The sequence below is a fragment of the Lissotriton helveticus genome, chromosome 7 (genome assembly GCF_964261635.1).
Source record: "Lissotriton helveticus chromosome 7, aLisHel1.1, whole genome shotgun sequence".
Lineage (NCBI taxonomy): Eukaryota > Metazoa > Chordata > Amphibia > Caudata > Salamandridae > Lissotriton > Lissotriton helveticus.
Genome location: NC_136068.1, coordinates 1,292,555,055 through 1,292,571,538, shown reverse-complemented (window position 1 = coordinate 1,292,571,538; position 16,484 = coordinate 1,292,555,055). Strand labels below are relative to the sequence as shown.

General features: G+C 43.5%; 1 protein-coding gene across 1 annotated transcript in view; it reads left to right on the top strand.

Annotated features, from left to right (window-relative positions):
- Positions 1-7,728: 7,728 nt before the first annotated feature.
- The window catches only part of GALK1 (galactokinase 1), a 75,211-nt gene continuing 66,455 nt past the window's right edge, over positions 7,729-16,484 (top strand). The window contains exon 1 of the mRNA XM_078654541.1: positions 7,729-8,487. Coding sequence (XP_078510667.1) covers positions 8,323-8,487 — 165 coding nt within the window. The 5' untranslated portion in view covers positions 7,729-8,322. The remainder of the gene's footprint in view (positions 8,488-16,484) is intronic.

Below are 16,484 nucleotides of genomic sequence, written 5' to 3'. Positions count from 1 at the left end.
CTGCCACGGCGCTCCAAACTGAGATGGTGCATTTGGATCTCTTGGATGTATGGCGCAGTAGACATCACTCCAGAGGGGGGTACACACATTATTCAGCGTATCATGCATTACACACTAGAATAGATTACTGGTTTGTATCACAACAGCTATCTAATAATATAAGGGACTGTCATATACTGCCACGCACACTGTCTGACCACTCTCCGCTCCTCCTGATCCTGGAATCGCCAGTGCGCGGGATCCCCCCCTTTACGTGGCGCTTCCCCCCGTACTCTTTACTAGACGAGGTGTTCAGAGGGGAAATCGCGAATGAAATCGAAAACTTCTTTGTGACGAATACGGGCTCTGTGGAAAGTTTTCAGACGCTATGGGAGACCTTTAAGGTCTACATACGCGGGATAGCCATGGCCAAACACTCCAGTGCCCTGAAGTCCATTAGACAGCGGCTTAAATGTTTAGAGAGTCAGCTGAAGGACCTTGAAGGGAGGCATCAGGCGGAACCAGAGGGAGACGCACTAGATCAGATCAAACAATTGCTGACAGAATATCACACAGAGGCAGACAGAGAGGTACAACACATGGGCAAATATGCCACGGCCCGCATGTACGGCGAGGGTGAAAGGCCTGGTTCTCTCCTGGCTAAGATGATTAAACATGAGCGGCGGCCACTGCTGATTGGCGAGTTGGTCTCGAGTACGGGAGAGACCCTCACAGACGAGGAACAGATTGTCGGGGAATTCAGGCGGTACTACTCTGCTCTATACGAATCGAAATCGACGGGACTGGACGGGGCAATCGACGACTACCTGAGTTATATTAAGATGCCACAACTGTCCGATTCGCAAAGAGAATTCCTTATGATGCCCATCCAGAGGGAGGAAATAGAGGAGGCCTTAGATAGTATGCGGACGGGTAGCGCTCCGGGCGCCGATGGGCTGACTGTCGGCTTCTACAAATCGTTCAAAGAACTGCTGGTCCCATACCTCTCAGCATTATTTGATGACATATGTTTGGAAGGCTCCATGCCCCCGACTATGCGAGAGGCACTCATCATAACGATACTCAAGCCTGGGAAGCCTGACACGGAGTGCGGTTCGTACAGACCCCTCTCCTTGATCAATGTTGATGCTAAGCTGTACGCAAAGGTACTGGTGACGCGTCTTGCACTCCTCGCCCCTGTACTGGTGGCCCCGGAACAGGCGGGTTTTATCCCATCTAGGAACCTCACATACAACATTCGTACGGTCCTGGGGACGATGCAGCATGTGAAGCCGGAGAATAAGGCATTGGCAATATTCCTGGATATGGAGAAAGCCTTCGACTCTGTAGAATGGCCTTTCATGTCCAGGGTACTTAGGAAACTGGGCCTGGGTGAACCCTTCCTACAAATGATAGGCGCTTTGTATTACGAACCGACGGCCAGGCTACGAATTGGTGACACGGTCACAGAGGCGTTCGGAATCAGCAGGGGCACACGACAGGGCTGCCCACTTTCCCCGTTGCTATACGCACTAGTGGCGGAACCCCTAGCGTGTGCACTCCGAGAATACCACAGTCATGAAGGTATTAATTTCCCTACATATAAGATATGTATATCCACGTACGCTGACGACACATTTTTGTACGTAAGGGACCCGGAGCTTAACCTCGCGCCAGTGCTAAGGGAGGTAGTGCAGTTCGGAGCCCTATCTGGTCTAAAGGTAAACTGGTCGAAATCGGTGGCATTCCCGCTGACGCCGGTGACAAATAAATTTGTCATGGACTACCCATTGCAGTGGTCGGAAGACCCGGTTAGGTATTTAGGCATAAAACTACACCCGGACCCGGATGTATTGATCAGGGAAAATTACGGAGTTGCCTACATGAAACTGGTTGACGATGTTGACAGATGGTGTAGGCTGCCGCTGTCCCTCGCGGGTCGCATTGCGCTCATGAAAATGCTGGTGCTTCCGAGGTTCTTGTTTCTCTTTTGCAACCTACCGGTGGTCCTATCTAAGGCATTCTTTAAAACGCTAATTCAGACCCTCACGAGACTGGCATGGGGAGGTAAGCAACCGAGGGTTAAGTGGCAAGTCCTGACCCTCCCATATGACCAAGGCGGTCTGGGGGCCCCGGACGTAGAACAGTACTATAGGGTTGCGCAAGCGATGCACTTGCACACTTGGATACATGGGGATAGCAATATTCCACACGTGATTCTAGAGACGCTCTTTGCGAAACCCCTCCAGCCAGCGGCTACTGTATTCGAACCGGCCACGCGACGTGTTGGCACTCTGGACTCTATTACGAGTACGAATCACGCATGGCACTCTTTGGCCAGAAGCCATGACTGCACACTGCTGTATTCCCCCCTGGTCCCGATAGAATGGGCCATATGGCTTCCACCGCTGCGAGAAAAGGGGGTCACGCGCGCCCTTAGTCAGCTTGGCATACACAAGCTGGGGGACCTGTTCAAGGACGGGAAGGTAGTCACCTGGGAACAGGTTGCTCCCTCCCAGATCACTACGACGCTGCTGCACCGTTTCCATCTGCACAGAGTCCGTGCAGCACTACAGGAGCTGCTGGGGCCGGATATGGAGGAACCCACAGAACTACCAGAACTGACTTACGTAATAAAAACACAATCGAGCGGCAAGATGATAGCACGACTGTACAGGATGGGGCAGTGTCACCGAACACAAGAACCCTCGAAGGCCCGACAGGAGTGGCAACGAGACTTACAGATGGAGATAAGTGACGAAATGTGGAAATATTGCTGCCAGAACACGAAACGGGTGTCGCTGAATGCTAGGCATAGGCTTGTTCAGTTTAAATTTTTACAGAGAGTGTATTACACTCCGGAACGCTTGCACAGATATGGACTCCGGCAGACGCCTGAATGTGAACGTTGCAGTGCGTCTGTGGCGGACTTCCTACACCTGGCTTGGTCCTGCCCGGGGATAAACAACTTCTGGGAGGAGGTTTTTCTCGAGCTGGGGCGGATACTGGAGATGGAGCTCGCGGTAGACCCGGCATTGGCTCTGCTGGGACATACCAGAGTCTTACCCCCAGCTACGCGTCGCCTGGCTGGCATAGGGTTAATTATGGCACGGAGAGCGATAGCAATGTGTTGGATGCGCGGCCCGCTTCCAACTAAAAGAGGATGGGAAAGGGCTATGTTGTACAGTTGCACACAATCCCAGCTGTATAGTGAACTCTTACCACCTGTGAGTAGGCCACGGAACTTCTGGGACCAATACCTGACATACAACTCGAACAGGAACGACACGGTTGAGGATCGGGAGGAGACAGAGGAGCAGCAAGAAGGGGGGGGGACAACGAGGACTAGATAATTTCAAGTTTCCTGGAGGGGCCACGCGGGAGGGACACCCAGGTAACGCTGACACTAGAGACCAAGGACACATAGACTGCACGCATGGGGAGATCTTCAGGTTCGGAGCATAGAGTGAGTGAGAGAATGGATGGGTGGGGAGGGCGCGGGAGGATTTGGCTGGGGCACGAGACACATAACATTGAGAAGGCAGTAGCTTACGGGATGAGGCGCACAGGCAGTTGAGGGGGGAGGGAAGGGGGGTTAGTGGGCATGTTGGGTTAGGAAAGTTAGACTTAGACCACGTAGTCGAATGCGCGCACCATAAGAGACTATCAATACAGCACTGGAGGAAGCAGAGCTCACCCTCCCGTAGTACTGGAGAGTAATCACTTTGGGCAATGGCGTCCATGCATGATAATGTTGTTGTTTTACTTGAGGCTCAGGCAGCTGGACCAGGTGACGCCGGTGAAATGTTTGACACAATTTCTTCCTTTCTCCCTTTCAGGAACAATGGACTTGCATATTGTATTGACATGATCCTAGTTTGCTGCCGGCCCCAGGGTTGTAGGCGGAAAGCTGTGTGCGTGCATGGATGACGAATAAAAGTTTATAATCCCCCCCAAAAAAAAAAATGCACCAGGAACTAAAAGCGATGCCAGAGGCATTTCTTTCTTCTGCTGCTCTTTTTAATGTTTGGTGCATAACGCTAAAACTAATGATGGGTGATGTCAAAAACTCCTTTTGAAGGTTGATGAAAAATATTAGTTGATGCACATAAGTATATTGTCAAATGCACGTACCAGTACCACTGAAATAAGTCTGGATTACCCTTTTCTTACAAAGATGTCCCTTGTTCTAGAAAACTGTAAACATTACCATGTCTATTTTGATCATGTCTTATTTCGAACATTTGTGCTGCTCTACAACTCCAATCCACATAGAGAGTAATGAATGTTTAGTTGACATGTACTCAGGTTGTCACTAGAACAGGGTAGGAAACATCTTTTGTAAACTCAATACTCTATTCTTAATTCATCTCCATAGGATTAAAGAAAACGCAGTGTCCTGGATCATGCATTTAGAATTGTTTCTGTTCTTGGGAAAACAAGCATTCTAAAGTCATGAAGTATCGTCATCTCAGGAAGCTGTGTTTGACTTGCGTTTTCCTAGTCAATTGATTATCTGTGTTTATATTTGTGAATAAAGCGCAGGCTTTGTATTGAGTATTACTAGCCCTTGGGGTATGTTTTCACAATAACTAATGTGGACCTTCGTTGTAAAGCTAAAATTAAAAGAGGGTTCTGGAGACCTCATGTATGCAGTTATTTAGATGTGGCTGAGCCAGAAGTGGTTGAGTCTGCTGTGAAGACAGGTTGTTTTATTGATAGTCTTATCCTGTAAGGTAAAACCATTCCACCATTTCCATGAAAAAAACTCTGGGGAAACTGTGATAGCGTGTTGTGAAAAAGTTAACAACTCTGGGTTTTCTTTGATTCTTCCATGTCTGTGACTAACCGAGTTAAACAGCTTGTGTTATACTGGAGACATTTTCTAAATGTACTACCTTGGATCCTGTATTTCTTGCCTGAAGACAATTACAAAAGCAATCATAGGGTCGGAAATGTACTACAGTAATGAACATGGTTGTCATGACCTAATAGAACATTCAAATAGTGTTGCAAAACACTGCTGACATGATGATGACTAACATGCCTACCTACATGAGGGCATGTCTCTTGCCCTTCAAGGCTTTAATGGTTGCAAGGGAATACCAGAAATAATTTAAAGGTTCTTGCAGTTCTCCATAATGCAATTTATGAATGCACTGCTGACTATATGAAGGGGAAGCTTGAAATTGATAGTCCTATCCACTGCCTTCTCCCTCAGTGTAAGATGCTGCTGATTCAATAGCAAACAAAACGAGCTAGGGGGGGGGGGCAAACTGTACCAGTTTCATGCACTGGAACTTGTTACCATTGTTGTTTTGTCATCAGTGACCTGTCGCACTGTACAAGATCAGTAGCCCGATCTCTTCCCATCTTGTCGGTTTGCCAGCGTTTAAATGCTCTTGCTTATTTTTTAATATTACACAAGAAAGAACAATGATGCAGTCACACTATAGGTAATGAGAGCAAGACACCGATCTTATGGTGTTAGTTGGGCTGATTTATGCATTACTGGGCAGAAACTCTCCCAAAACATTGTGGCTCTATACACTGTTTGATGAAGGCCAGGCCCTTTTGGCTTGATGTGTCGTAAAGCTCTTCAAGAGCTACAAGTTTACCTTTCGTGTATGCTGGTGGGACTCAAATTCACATAAATGTCTCCAGTGATTCTGGCAGTCGCCGAGCATGCAAAACAGGAAGCACCTGAACTCCTCCAAGAATACATACTTCTACTTTCTCTGCGCAATCCATGTGTAATTCTTTTTTGGCAAGACATGCCACCCTGCCCAATAGCAGCCCTTGCTAGCCCTGTTTGTTGTCCCGCTATTGAGCTCGACACTCCTGAATGCCCAATGAAAGCCCTCCCCTTTTCATGTATTTGTTGAAATTAGAGCTGGGCTTCAATGTGATAGCGACATCCAAAGTGCATCCCCTTTTTAGGTATCGCCTATTAATCCCGCAAGGGATAATAAACTAGAGTATAGAGGGCAAACCAAGGTCTGAAACCATCGCAGATTTCGTACAGTTCCTGTGGTGCACTCGTGCGGAAAGCGCGTCCACATCAAAGCCATCAGTCTCCCTCCCACAGGCATCTGTTGCTTCCCCAGCGTCTCGGCCTCACTTCTCCTCCCCCCTAATTACATCCCGCTTTCACGGCCGTGAGGCCGTGAGCTTCACTTGAAAGGGACCGCCTATCTCCCCATCTCTCATTCTGTCATCCTCCCCCTCCCTCTCGTCCCTCCCCCCCACGGGGTGTCTTTCCTTTTAAGAAGGCCCGCAGTTCACTAATGGAAATGTGGCATTGCATGGCATTTTAAACATTTTGTGTGTGCACGCGCACGCACCACTGGGATGTGCATCTTTGTATTGCAGAAATAAGCAGCAGATTTAGGGCATTGTTTCTGCAAAATAAGAAATTTCAACTGACTGCCATACCATGGCAGTCTGACTTCATTATTTTTCACCTGCTTTGGTTATGTCACTCGGATTTCCCCAATATCTCGCACGCACAATCAGCAGGTTGCTTGTCAGAATGGTGTTATAAAGATTAACATTATCCCGGGGCCAATAGAGAAGAACCTTCAGAAAGTTTAATATGCAATTTGACGGTATTTGACCGTATGCAAATTAACAAGGATAATCTTGTACAAAGGTACACCACACATTTGTACGCAAACAGACCTACAATAATACTCACATGCGTGGGAATGCGCACATCAAGGCACAGGCTCATGCACTCTACCGCCCTCACTCTACTGCCCTCACTCTACCGCCCTCCCTCACTCCATCTATCACCCTCCCTCACTCCATCTATCGCCCTCCCTCACTCCATCTATCGCCCTCCCTCACTCCATCTATCGCCCTCCCTCACTCCATCTATCGCCCTTCTCCCTCCCTCTATCGCCCTTCTCCCTCCCTCTATCGCCCTCCCTCCTCCCTCTATCACACCACCACAGCATCACTCAGGACCACCACAGCATCACTCATCACCACCACAGCATATTACAAATGTCACAAAAATGTTAATATTTAACTTCTGTTCTTGGATTTTCGTCACAATAAAATACACTGAACATAATCTTCACAAGATATTTACAAAAATGTAAGCTATCGCCATTATAAATTACAAGAACTTTTATTTAAGTATTAATTATTAAGAAAAATGAAAAGCCATTGTTATTTGTAATATCAATACATCTAAGTCACGTAAATACAACACATATTGCATTACAAATGCTATAGGTGTCACATTTGCGAAAGTTAAAACTATTGGAATTGTAAATGACAAAGCTATTAATTTAGCTATTTTCAAAACCAACACAAATACAAAATTTGTCATTAACAATACCAAAGCTCAAACTTTCCTAATGCGAGACCTATTGCATTGCAAATGCTTGTTTTCAATGGGGGACAGTGGGCATGTATGATCTGAAAAACCTTCAACTTTGATCGTTTTCTTAATTTTTTTTAATACGCAAACGCAGATGTTTAAGTTTCACTCACACATACACAACAGATGCAGAGCAAGGTTGTCTCAACCTAATATAAACTTATTGTGACTTATGCTTGTGTTGGTTGTCTATTTACTTATGTAAAATTGTGTCCTGAATAGTTCAACTGGGGGAGCCCAGTGGCTCAGGGCGCTTGCGCAGAAGGACTTCTCTCTGACAGGTCACAGCTTGGTGCGTCACCAATTGCAATGAAAGCAGGAAGCGGAAGAGAAGTAAATTGGGGGGAGGAGACAGGGGCGGGATTAGGATCCTGGGTGGGAACATACAAACAGGGAAAAGGCGAAAGTCTTAGAGTGGTACGGAAGTAACGTCCGGGTGCTGATACTTTTACCTATGACAGGTGGTTGTGGCGTAGTCTCGCACCGCCTGGCGGAGTGACAAAGTAGCAGTTTACTCATGTGGCTACACACGAGCGTCTTGTTTTCAGAGCCTGCGGTAACAGCGCTTTACTGTGTTTGCTCCTCCCGAGCGGAGGGAAGCTGTGCTTGAAGTTACGCTGACACAGCTACTCCGTGTGTCGCAATCCAGCATTTCTGGTTACAAATCTTGCAATTCACGGTGTTCTTTTTAAACACCCTAGCCTTGGTCACGCCGGAGCTGTTTTTCAGACCCTTGCACAAGGTGACGTTATCTTTACAAATCCACCCAGTACAAGGCTCTCTTCACAAATCCTGGTTCCAAGTGGCGTACTCCTTACAGAAAGGACATTTCCAAATCCTGACATAATTATAGTCATCGTCTAATTAGAATTTCTGGCACAGAGTGAGCCCTGCCCTGAATCCTGCACCGAAGACGCGTCCCTTCGAAGCTTTGAACGTCTCTAGTGGGCATCATGTCCGGGACTCCTACAGACCCCGGGGCACTGCTGGCCTCCGCGCGCCAGCTGTACCTAGAGGCGTTTGGGGGATCCGCTCCCAAAATCGCAGTATCCGCCCCCGGCCGGGTGAACTTGATCGGAGAGCACACGGATTACAATCAGGGCTTCGTGTTGCCCATGGTAAGGAGGAGGGGTGGCAGTGTGGCACAGTGACGAAGGTGGATGCTGCACCTTTGGGGATGCACAAGGGTGCGTGTGGGACGGTGAAAGGATGCTGGTCACAGTAAAGGTTTTATTACGAGGGCAGAAGGTTTTGGGTAGGAAGTTGTAATATTTTGCATCGCAGCCGCCATTCTTTCACTGCTCATAGAGTAGTAAAGCGACGTAACTGCAGTCAATAAAACCTCTACTGTGTACACAATTTGTGTCTGCTGAGGATGAAGAGGAGCACACATCAAATCCATGATCTTTGGGGTCCTCCAACCTTTGGTACCCGTCACCACATTCCAAAAGCATGCGTGAGCCTTACAAGTTCCAATACCACAGTTTAACTACACCTTAAAACTGATAAAGACATCAATACATATGATTAAAAAAATCCTTGATTACAAGTACAGTGTGTTCACCTGTTGTTAGGGAATAACATGTTCTTAATGTTGCTGCCTCTAGCTGGAGTTTGTCTTCAAGCTCTCTCTGTTCCATGGTTGAGGCCCTCAGGGAGTTGGAACCTTTTTTGAGTTGAAAGGGATTAAATGACCTGCCTGCCACAATAAGGAGAAGAGGACTAGGAAAGACGAAGACACGAGTAAATCCTTTCGTGCCCAGCTCAATAAATTGGCAGGTGCATGCTTTTCTTTCTGGCAGACCTTCTACAGGCGTTAATTAGGATGAAAACTGGCTAAAGACTTTTGTTGGGAGACATCCATAATATGGCTGCAATTGCAAGTTACCTCTGTTTCTCAAGTGGTGTATGTGGATATACACTGGGTGCGTATTTCACTTTAAATGTTATTTTTACATTTCTGTGTGTGACACACCTTCCTACAATAGTGTGCCATCTTTCCACTACTAATGAGCTCCACCCATATATTTTTATTTATGCGTGTTCCTTGCTTTCTGGATGCAAAGAGAGAAGGGTCTGGTGCTAGTCGGTTGTCACTATACAAAATAAAAATGTGATTTATCCATGGTTTCGGCATGCAGAACATCTTAATGGTTGCGCTCAGCATACGGTCTCAATTAAGCAACTCTTCTGGCCAGTGTGTTTCCAAGAATTTGGGGAAGTTGTCCCCGATGCTGAAATGTGCACCTATACTGAAGAACTGTAATCTTCATTCTCAGGGGTCTCACTAATACAAAGAACTTGGCACAGAAGCTGAAATATGAAAAGACATCTTTATTAAACTTAACTAAGTGAGACTACGTCACACAGGAGCCTTAGCAACTGAATGAGGCAGTCTAAAGAGTACAAAACACAGAGGCCTTTTATATGCTTAGGGTTACAAACTCACCACAAAAGTAAGGGGCAGTCCTAGCTTTTGCAAGCATGCAAAATACCTAATATGGACATACAAGATCTGCAAAATATAAGCCAATAGGAAAACATTCAAAACAAGGCATCATATAACCAGAACGTCCCCCTTACGTCGTGTTTCTGCCCAACCCACAAGTAAATCAATTACAGCACCTATAGGTCAATCAGTAATGGCAGGACATGTCTGTATGCAGTTAGGCCAGCTGGTGTCTGAGATTGATTTCAAAGCAAGGACAGAGGGGGGGTTTTCAACACGTTGCAGTCCAAAGGGCAGAGACACTTCATGAATAGAGCAGCCTGTGTAAAGGCAACACAAAAATGACGACAAATGTAAGATGAAGTCAAAATTAAAGAACCTCAGACCCTCCTTGTGCCATTACACAGGCAAATCCTAAAATTATTTTGCAAACATTTTCAGGGCTCCTAGTTATTTCAGTGACTATTGACAATGCCAGTAAAACAATAAGAATCAGTCTCCAACTACCCATTCTATGCAATCGCACGGGAAATACCCAGAGTCCGTCGAAGCCTCTCTGGCAGGTTTCTATTGTCCATCAAATCTGCTTCTGTTGTTTTCTTCCGCATGGGCCTCTTCATTCAGGCCTTTCATGGAAATGGTGCTTCTCAGTATCCGTTGGAGTGCCTTCCTGGCAAACACTCACAGCTCACTTGAAAGTCTCAACGTCTCAATGCAGTGCACCAATATATTTCCTGTGCTGCAGGCACTACAGATATTGTGCTTTTCGTTAGTCATGGGCACAGATCATCTCATGCAGACCCAAGTACTATTAATCGGGAAAGAGCAACAGACTGTCACACTCAGCAACACTTTCAGGCTCCAACACTCTCTATTCAGTGTCAGAGGATGCTCGAGCTGCTCTTTCACTTAATCATAGGTACCACAATGTAGTGCCTTGTGCCAATTCTGGATCCTCCGGTACACTGCACTTCCGTTGGAGAAAAGAAAAGGGGGTGTGTGGCCAAAACTCAGGCCCAGGGGCTCAAGGGACTGCACACTGTCAGAGGTTACCAGCACATGACAGGTGGAAAACTCAAGCCTCAAACTAATCCTGCCATCAACAGCAGGGAACATTCTCTTTCGCTCTTTTGCACCGAACCAGCTCCTCCTTCTTTTCTGATGTTCAACGCCTTCTGATGAAGCAAGCACAATACTTTGGAGATACCACTGATGGCACGCTGGCGATCGCTGTCCAGTCTTGCTACTTTTCTGGGTGCTGGGACTTTTCATCTATAACTGTCACTGATGTGATTGTGGGTGAGTTCCGCAGGTTATTATGACTTGATCCCGCAGAACCTAGTGACGTAGGAAATGTGACACAGTTGTTAGTTTCCGTTCAATTTAGTACAAAAACAGTTCATTGTATTTAACAAGGGGACTGCAAGCAGGTGGCCTGCAATCTTCAAAGGAGTGGCCATATGACATGGGACTATTGTGATCTAAAATACATTGTCATTCTCATAGAATACAAAGACAAAGGCAGTAGGCAAAACAGTGCCTCTAGCCTCTTCAATTGGGTTCTCTTCATTATTCTCTGCCATCTAAGGGTAGATAGCTACATGGGAATTCTATCTGAATGGATGTCCTCACACATAGTGGCATTGTCTAATGGGGTAAACACATTTTTTCTCTCTAAATGATTACATATAGGTGTTCCTAAATTCCTTATCTACAACACCTCAAAAGAGAAATCGCATAATACATATTATCAGGGACATGTAGATACCTCCCTTTAATAATTGTGCATCAGGTGGACTATGCAATACACAGACTAATGATCAAATGTGGAAACAAAAGAAAAGAAATAGAGAGTCCTGGTATTTCCGTTATTTGGAACACATCTGATCCCACCAAAAATTAAAGAAGCAGGAACAAAAGGGTAAAAATCCAAATAAAACAGTCATTGAAAATGTGTCATGTTCAAAAAAATAAATGTAAGGTATTTCCTATTGAGGTGGAAAACTTATCTTACTATAGTATTGAGTCAGTTAACCAATCCATCACTATCCTGACAGTCAGACTGGAAAACATCAAAGTAGGCCTAAAGAAAATTCTTGAAAACCAGTCTGGTCATACAAAAGGGAATTATACATAATATGGGCGTTTCTGGTACATTACTGCAATCTGGAAGTGTGAACCTGAACAATACAAAAATAATAAAAGGGCTAACTGGTGAAAGGAATATGGAAAAGATAAATGGAACTAGGACACAGCTAAAATCCCCAATAGCTAGGCACGATGCGACATCGGTCAGGGGAGAAGTAACAAAAGAAAAATCTATAGGAAGAACATAGAATTACTGGCCGCTAAACCATATACGGTAATCTCAGCTAATGCTCCAGTTCCTTCTTCAGGGAAAAATGAAACATTGTTTCCTTTATGGTACAAAACCATACACTACTTAGGAAGCAGAACAAAACGGACTAATGTAATATAGAAATTAGGTCACCATGTACAAGAGTCACAGATCTATAATTTATCCTTGCGTCCAATCAGGATACATAAATCTAGGGCTGCCTGTTCCTTAAGGGAAGGGGGGCAGTAGCGTGACTAACAGCAGGTGACACACTTCGATCCTGTATATCTTTTATTTTACTTCAATACTATATAGCCAAATTTGACATACACTGGTGAAGTGTTGTCTGTCTTGTTCACAGCATAAAAAATCATATCTGTGAAATTTAGTATCAGCGCAAATTCACCCAACTGTGGTGCAGCGATATACATCGTCATGTAGAACCCTTCACAACACAGGTGAACTTGTAATAGTATCTAAAGCAGCAACATAAAACAAAAACATGCATAAAATACAAAAAACACACACATGCCAAGCCATCAGATATACGCGCTGTATATCAAGCACAAAAAGCATAGACAAAGTACAAATAGCATATGTAAATAAGCGGTGACACACAACACCATTGCATGCACTTTATGCACTGTGAACCTGCAGCCCAAAACCCAATATTCAGGCCTGCTTAATTTGTCAGGCTTAAAATCAAAATTACACTTTCTTTTACTTTCCTCACACTTTCTTTTACTTTCCTTACCCTCCTTTTGGCAGCAGATCACCAGTTAGTGGAGATTTGGCTGTCAAACACAACTTACTGTGTCGCTTCTGACACACAGGACCAGCAGGAACAATTCATAAAAGGATAAAATGCAAAAATATGTAAAACGCACGAACATTTCTTTTCAAAAGAAGTCATTAAAAAAAAAACATCTTTTTCAACATACTGCTGACACTGCACATAACACACAAAATATCAACTGTAACCAACCATCTTTTGAAAACATGCTAAACCACCTTACTTTTGACGTCCCAAAAACTCTTTCACAGACACTCTGCGTGTCCCGTGCGCCAACACCCTTTGAGGCCCTGCTTTTCCAAGCAATGATTTCTCCATCTGTTTACACTTACTCCTAACTCCCACCAAACTGACCTTAAGGTCAAAATCTGCCTTGCGGGCTCCTCAGCCCTCTCCCTCTCCCTCACTCTAAGGCTGAAAAAGACAAAAAAAAAACCTTCCCAACTCTTTCTAACCTGCAAAAACCAACCCTATTTAAAAACACATATATATATTACTCCTGTTAGGGGCTACAGTTTATTTCTATACTTAGATTATTAAAACAGTTACTGTGAATAATTCGCAGAACATAATAACACACATACCAGTTTTTAGAACAAATGCTTGTTTGCAATGGTACTCATTTCATCAACCTTAAATGGATGAAGGTGTCAGTTAGGTCCAGCCAAAGTTAAAACCTTCCACCCTGATATTAAACTCAAACCTCTGCACCGGGCACATTGGCTCACTGAGCCATTTGAAAGCAAACCCAAATGGGAACAACCTGCAAATTTGTATTATACCTAAATGTATGCATTTAATGAAGCCTAAAGCACTTTAAAGCTATTGTAAATGGCAAAAATGCCTATATTTTACCCAAATTCGACTTTGATATATGGGGCACTTAAAAATAAAGATCCTACAATTGTGATACATATTAATCATCCTCAGAATGTTCTTTAAAGATTGCAGAGATTGGACATTAGACATATCTCATGTAATTCCTTAGAAAAATGAGTTTGTCACGCCTGCACCAAGTGAAATTCTATATGCTAATGTCCTCATTATGCAGTATAACATAACTTAAATTAAATTATAATGCTAGGAGGTCACAGTATAAGTATTAAGCTTCATGAATAGTAAAAAACGAATTTTGTAGCACTTATTTTTAATTATTTTGCTTAATGAATAATTATTTTAATAAACCCAATCATTTTTGATAATTCCACATATTAAGGTTCTGTAATTCCTCGAATCTGACTTCATTTTCTTTTTTTTTTTGCTCTGTGCCACGTAGGCCTGAAAAGATAGCCTGGCGAACAAGGTGGCCTGACCTCCCCAGTTCATGTACACATTAACCAGGTTGACTCTGAAATGAACTGTAAGAAACTGACCTCGCAAAGCCAATTTCCCTGATTGATCTTTATCTGAGATTGCCAATCAACGTTCAAGACATCTTTAACTTTTTAGTTTCCTTGCACTTGCCTTATCTTGTTTCAGCATCTGTTACTGTTTCTTTCTTTTTAAATGTTTCTTCATTACATGGGTTAATTATTATTTAGCAATAGAACCAAGAATATGCTTAGAGAAATGCTTAAAGAGAGGAAAACCCTTAATTGAAATGTCTTCCTATAATAAAAAATAATGAACCTTAGTTTTGGGACCTTTTTAAAACAACATTCTGAAATGCAAAGTTTCACCCATGCAACTGAGGGCAAAGTCCTGGCTTGAGTAAATATTCCTGTCTATTCTGTGACCTTACAAAGGCAACAGCTATTTGCTCAGTGGCAATAAAAGTTCTCCTTCAGTATCGTAACATAAGCATGGTGGCAATCTTTTTCAAACTAAGACACATCAATGCGTGTTCTATAATATGCGTCTGAGTTCAGCAAAAAATGTACTTCAGCTGAAGTGTTTGCCTGTTAATATCTAATACAATGTATGTAAGTAAAAAATACTATAAGTTTATTTTTCTACATAACGCACAATTTTCGTTTTTGAGGCTTTTTTATTCCTAGTGAATGTGAATTAAAATTTTAGTTTTTAAGCATTTAGACATTTTGCTTAATAGACTGAACATCAAGAAAAACCACGAACAGACATTGAGCTCATTTCAGACATAAACAGAAAGGGGTCAAACACTCAGGACACACAATACGGCGCGCTTTAGCCATTTATTTCGTGAATAGCGCCATCACTATTCACTTACAGAAATTGTACTAATGGGAAAACCACATAGACATTTAAACACACATTTAACCCACAAACCAATACTCAGAACAGAAACAAAGGACAGCCCACAGACTGTACTTAAACCAAACCATTTGTAAATAATAGTTGTAAGTCATATTTACAAGAAGCGCTTCTCAATTTTGTTCCAAAAGACTGAAAAAACAGCCCAACAGACTGATGTATGTCCAAGAAGCGAAAATACACTCAATTCACTAGCTTTGGCTGGCAGAACACCAAAAATCGCTCTGCATATCTTCATTCATAAAATTGCACAGAACAAAGGATCCTTGTATGTATTATGTCCATATTTTAATTCCCTGGGGATACAGAATCACCAAGGAAGAAATATGTTTGTATACCTAAACCTATTTAGGTATTCCTTCTAGCAGAGCCGGCTAATTAATTTCACGTCACACTATGGTACCTTCCAAATAAAGCAACACATTCTTCGATGTGAGCTTTGAAACAGGCATGCCAAAAATATTGCAGAATATACAATATTATAATCAAAGTAGTGCTTAATGTACTTTTCGTACGTGCACCGTTCAACAAAACCAAATAGAGAACAATCTCCTCATTACCAGTCTACACAAATTGCTATTTGCATATCAAATCCATACAAATCAAAAGTTGGCCAACACAAATTCCAAAATTCCAAAGCTACAGTAAGCGTTACTAAACTACCTTACTCTTACCAATCAAAAGGTTGTCCAAATTCTAACTGCCAAATTCTAAATGACCTAACGGTCCTTTTTTAGAATACTCCCGCCAAAAAAGGTTCTCAGTCAGGAGTGACATCATGTGGAGGGTCAAAATCAGGAAGATCAGAAATATACTGGGCTGCAGAGACTAAGAAGCTTCAGAATCCTTGTGCACAGAGTAGTAGAGTCCCGTCCTGTCCTCCTCAGTAGATTTCAGTCTCCTGACAAGATCACTCCTTCAGAAAGTCACTTCTCTGATGAGGCCCGCGTTGTTGGGCGCCATTTGAAGAACTGTAAGCTTCATTCTCAGGGGTCTCACTAATACAAAGAACTTGGCACAGAAGCTGAAATATGAAAAGACATCTTTATTAAACTTAACTAAGTGAGACTACGTCACACAGGAGCCTTAGCAACTGAATGAGGCAGTCTAAAGAGTACAAAACACAGAGGCCTTTTATATGCTTAGGGTTACAAACTCAGCACAAAAGTAAGGGGCAGTCCTAGCTTTTGCAAGCATGCAAAATACCTAATATGGACATATAAGATCTGCAAAATATTAGCCAATAGGAAAACATTCAAAACAAGGCATCATATAACCAGAACGTCCCACTTATGTCGTGTTT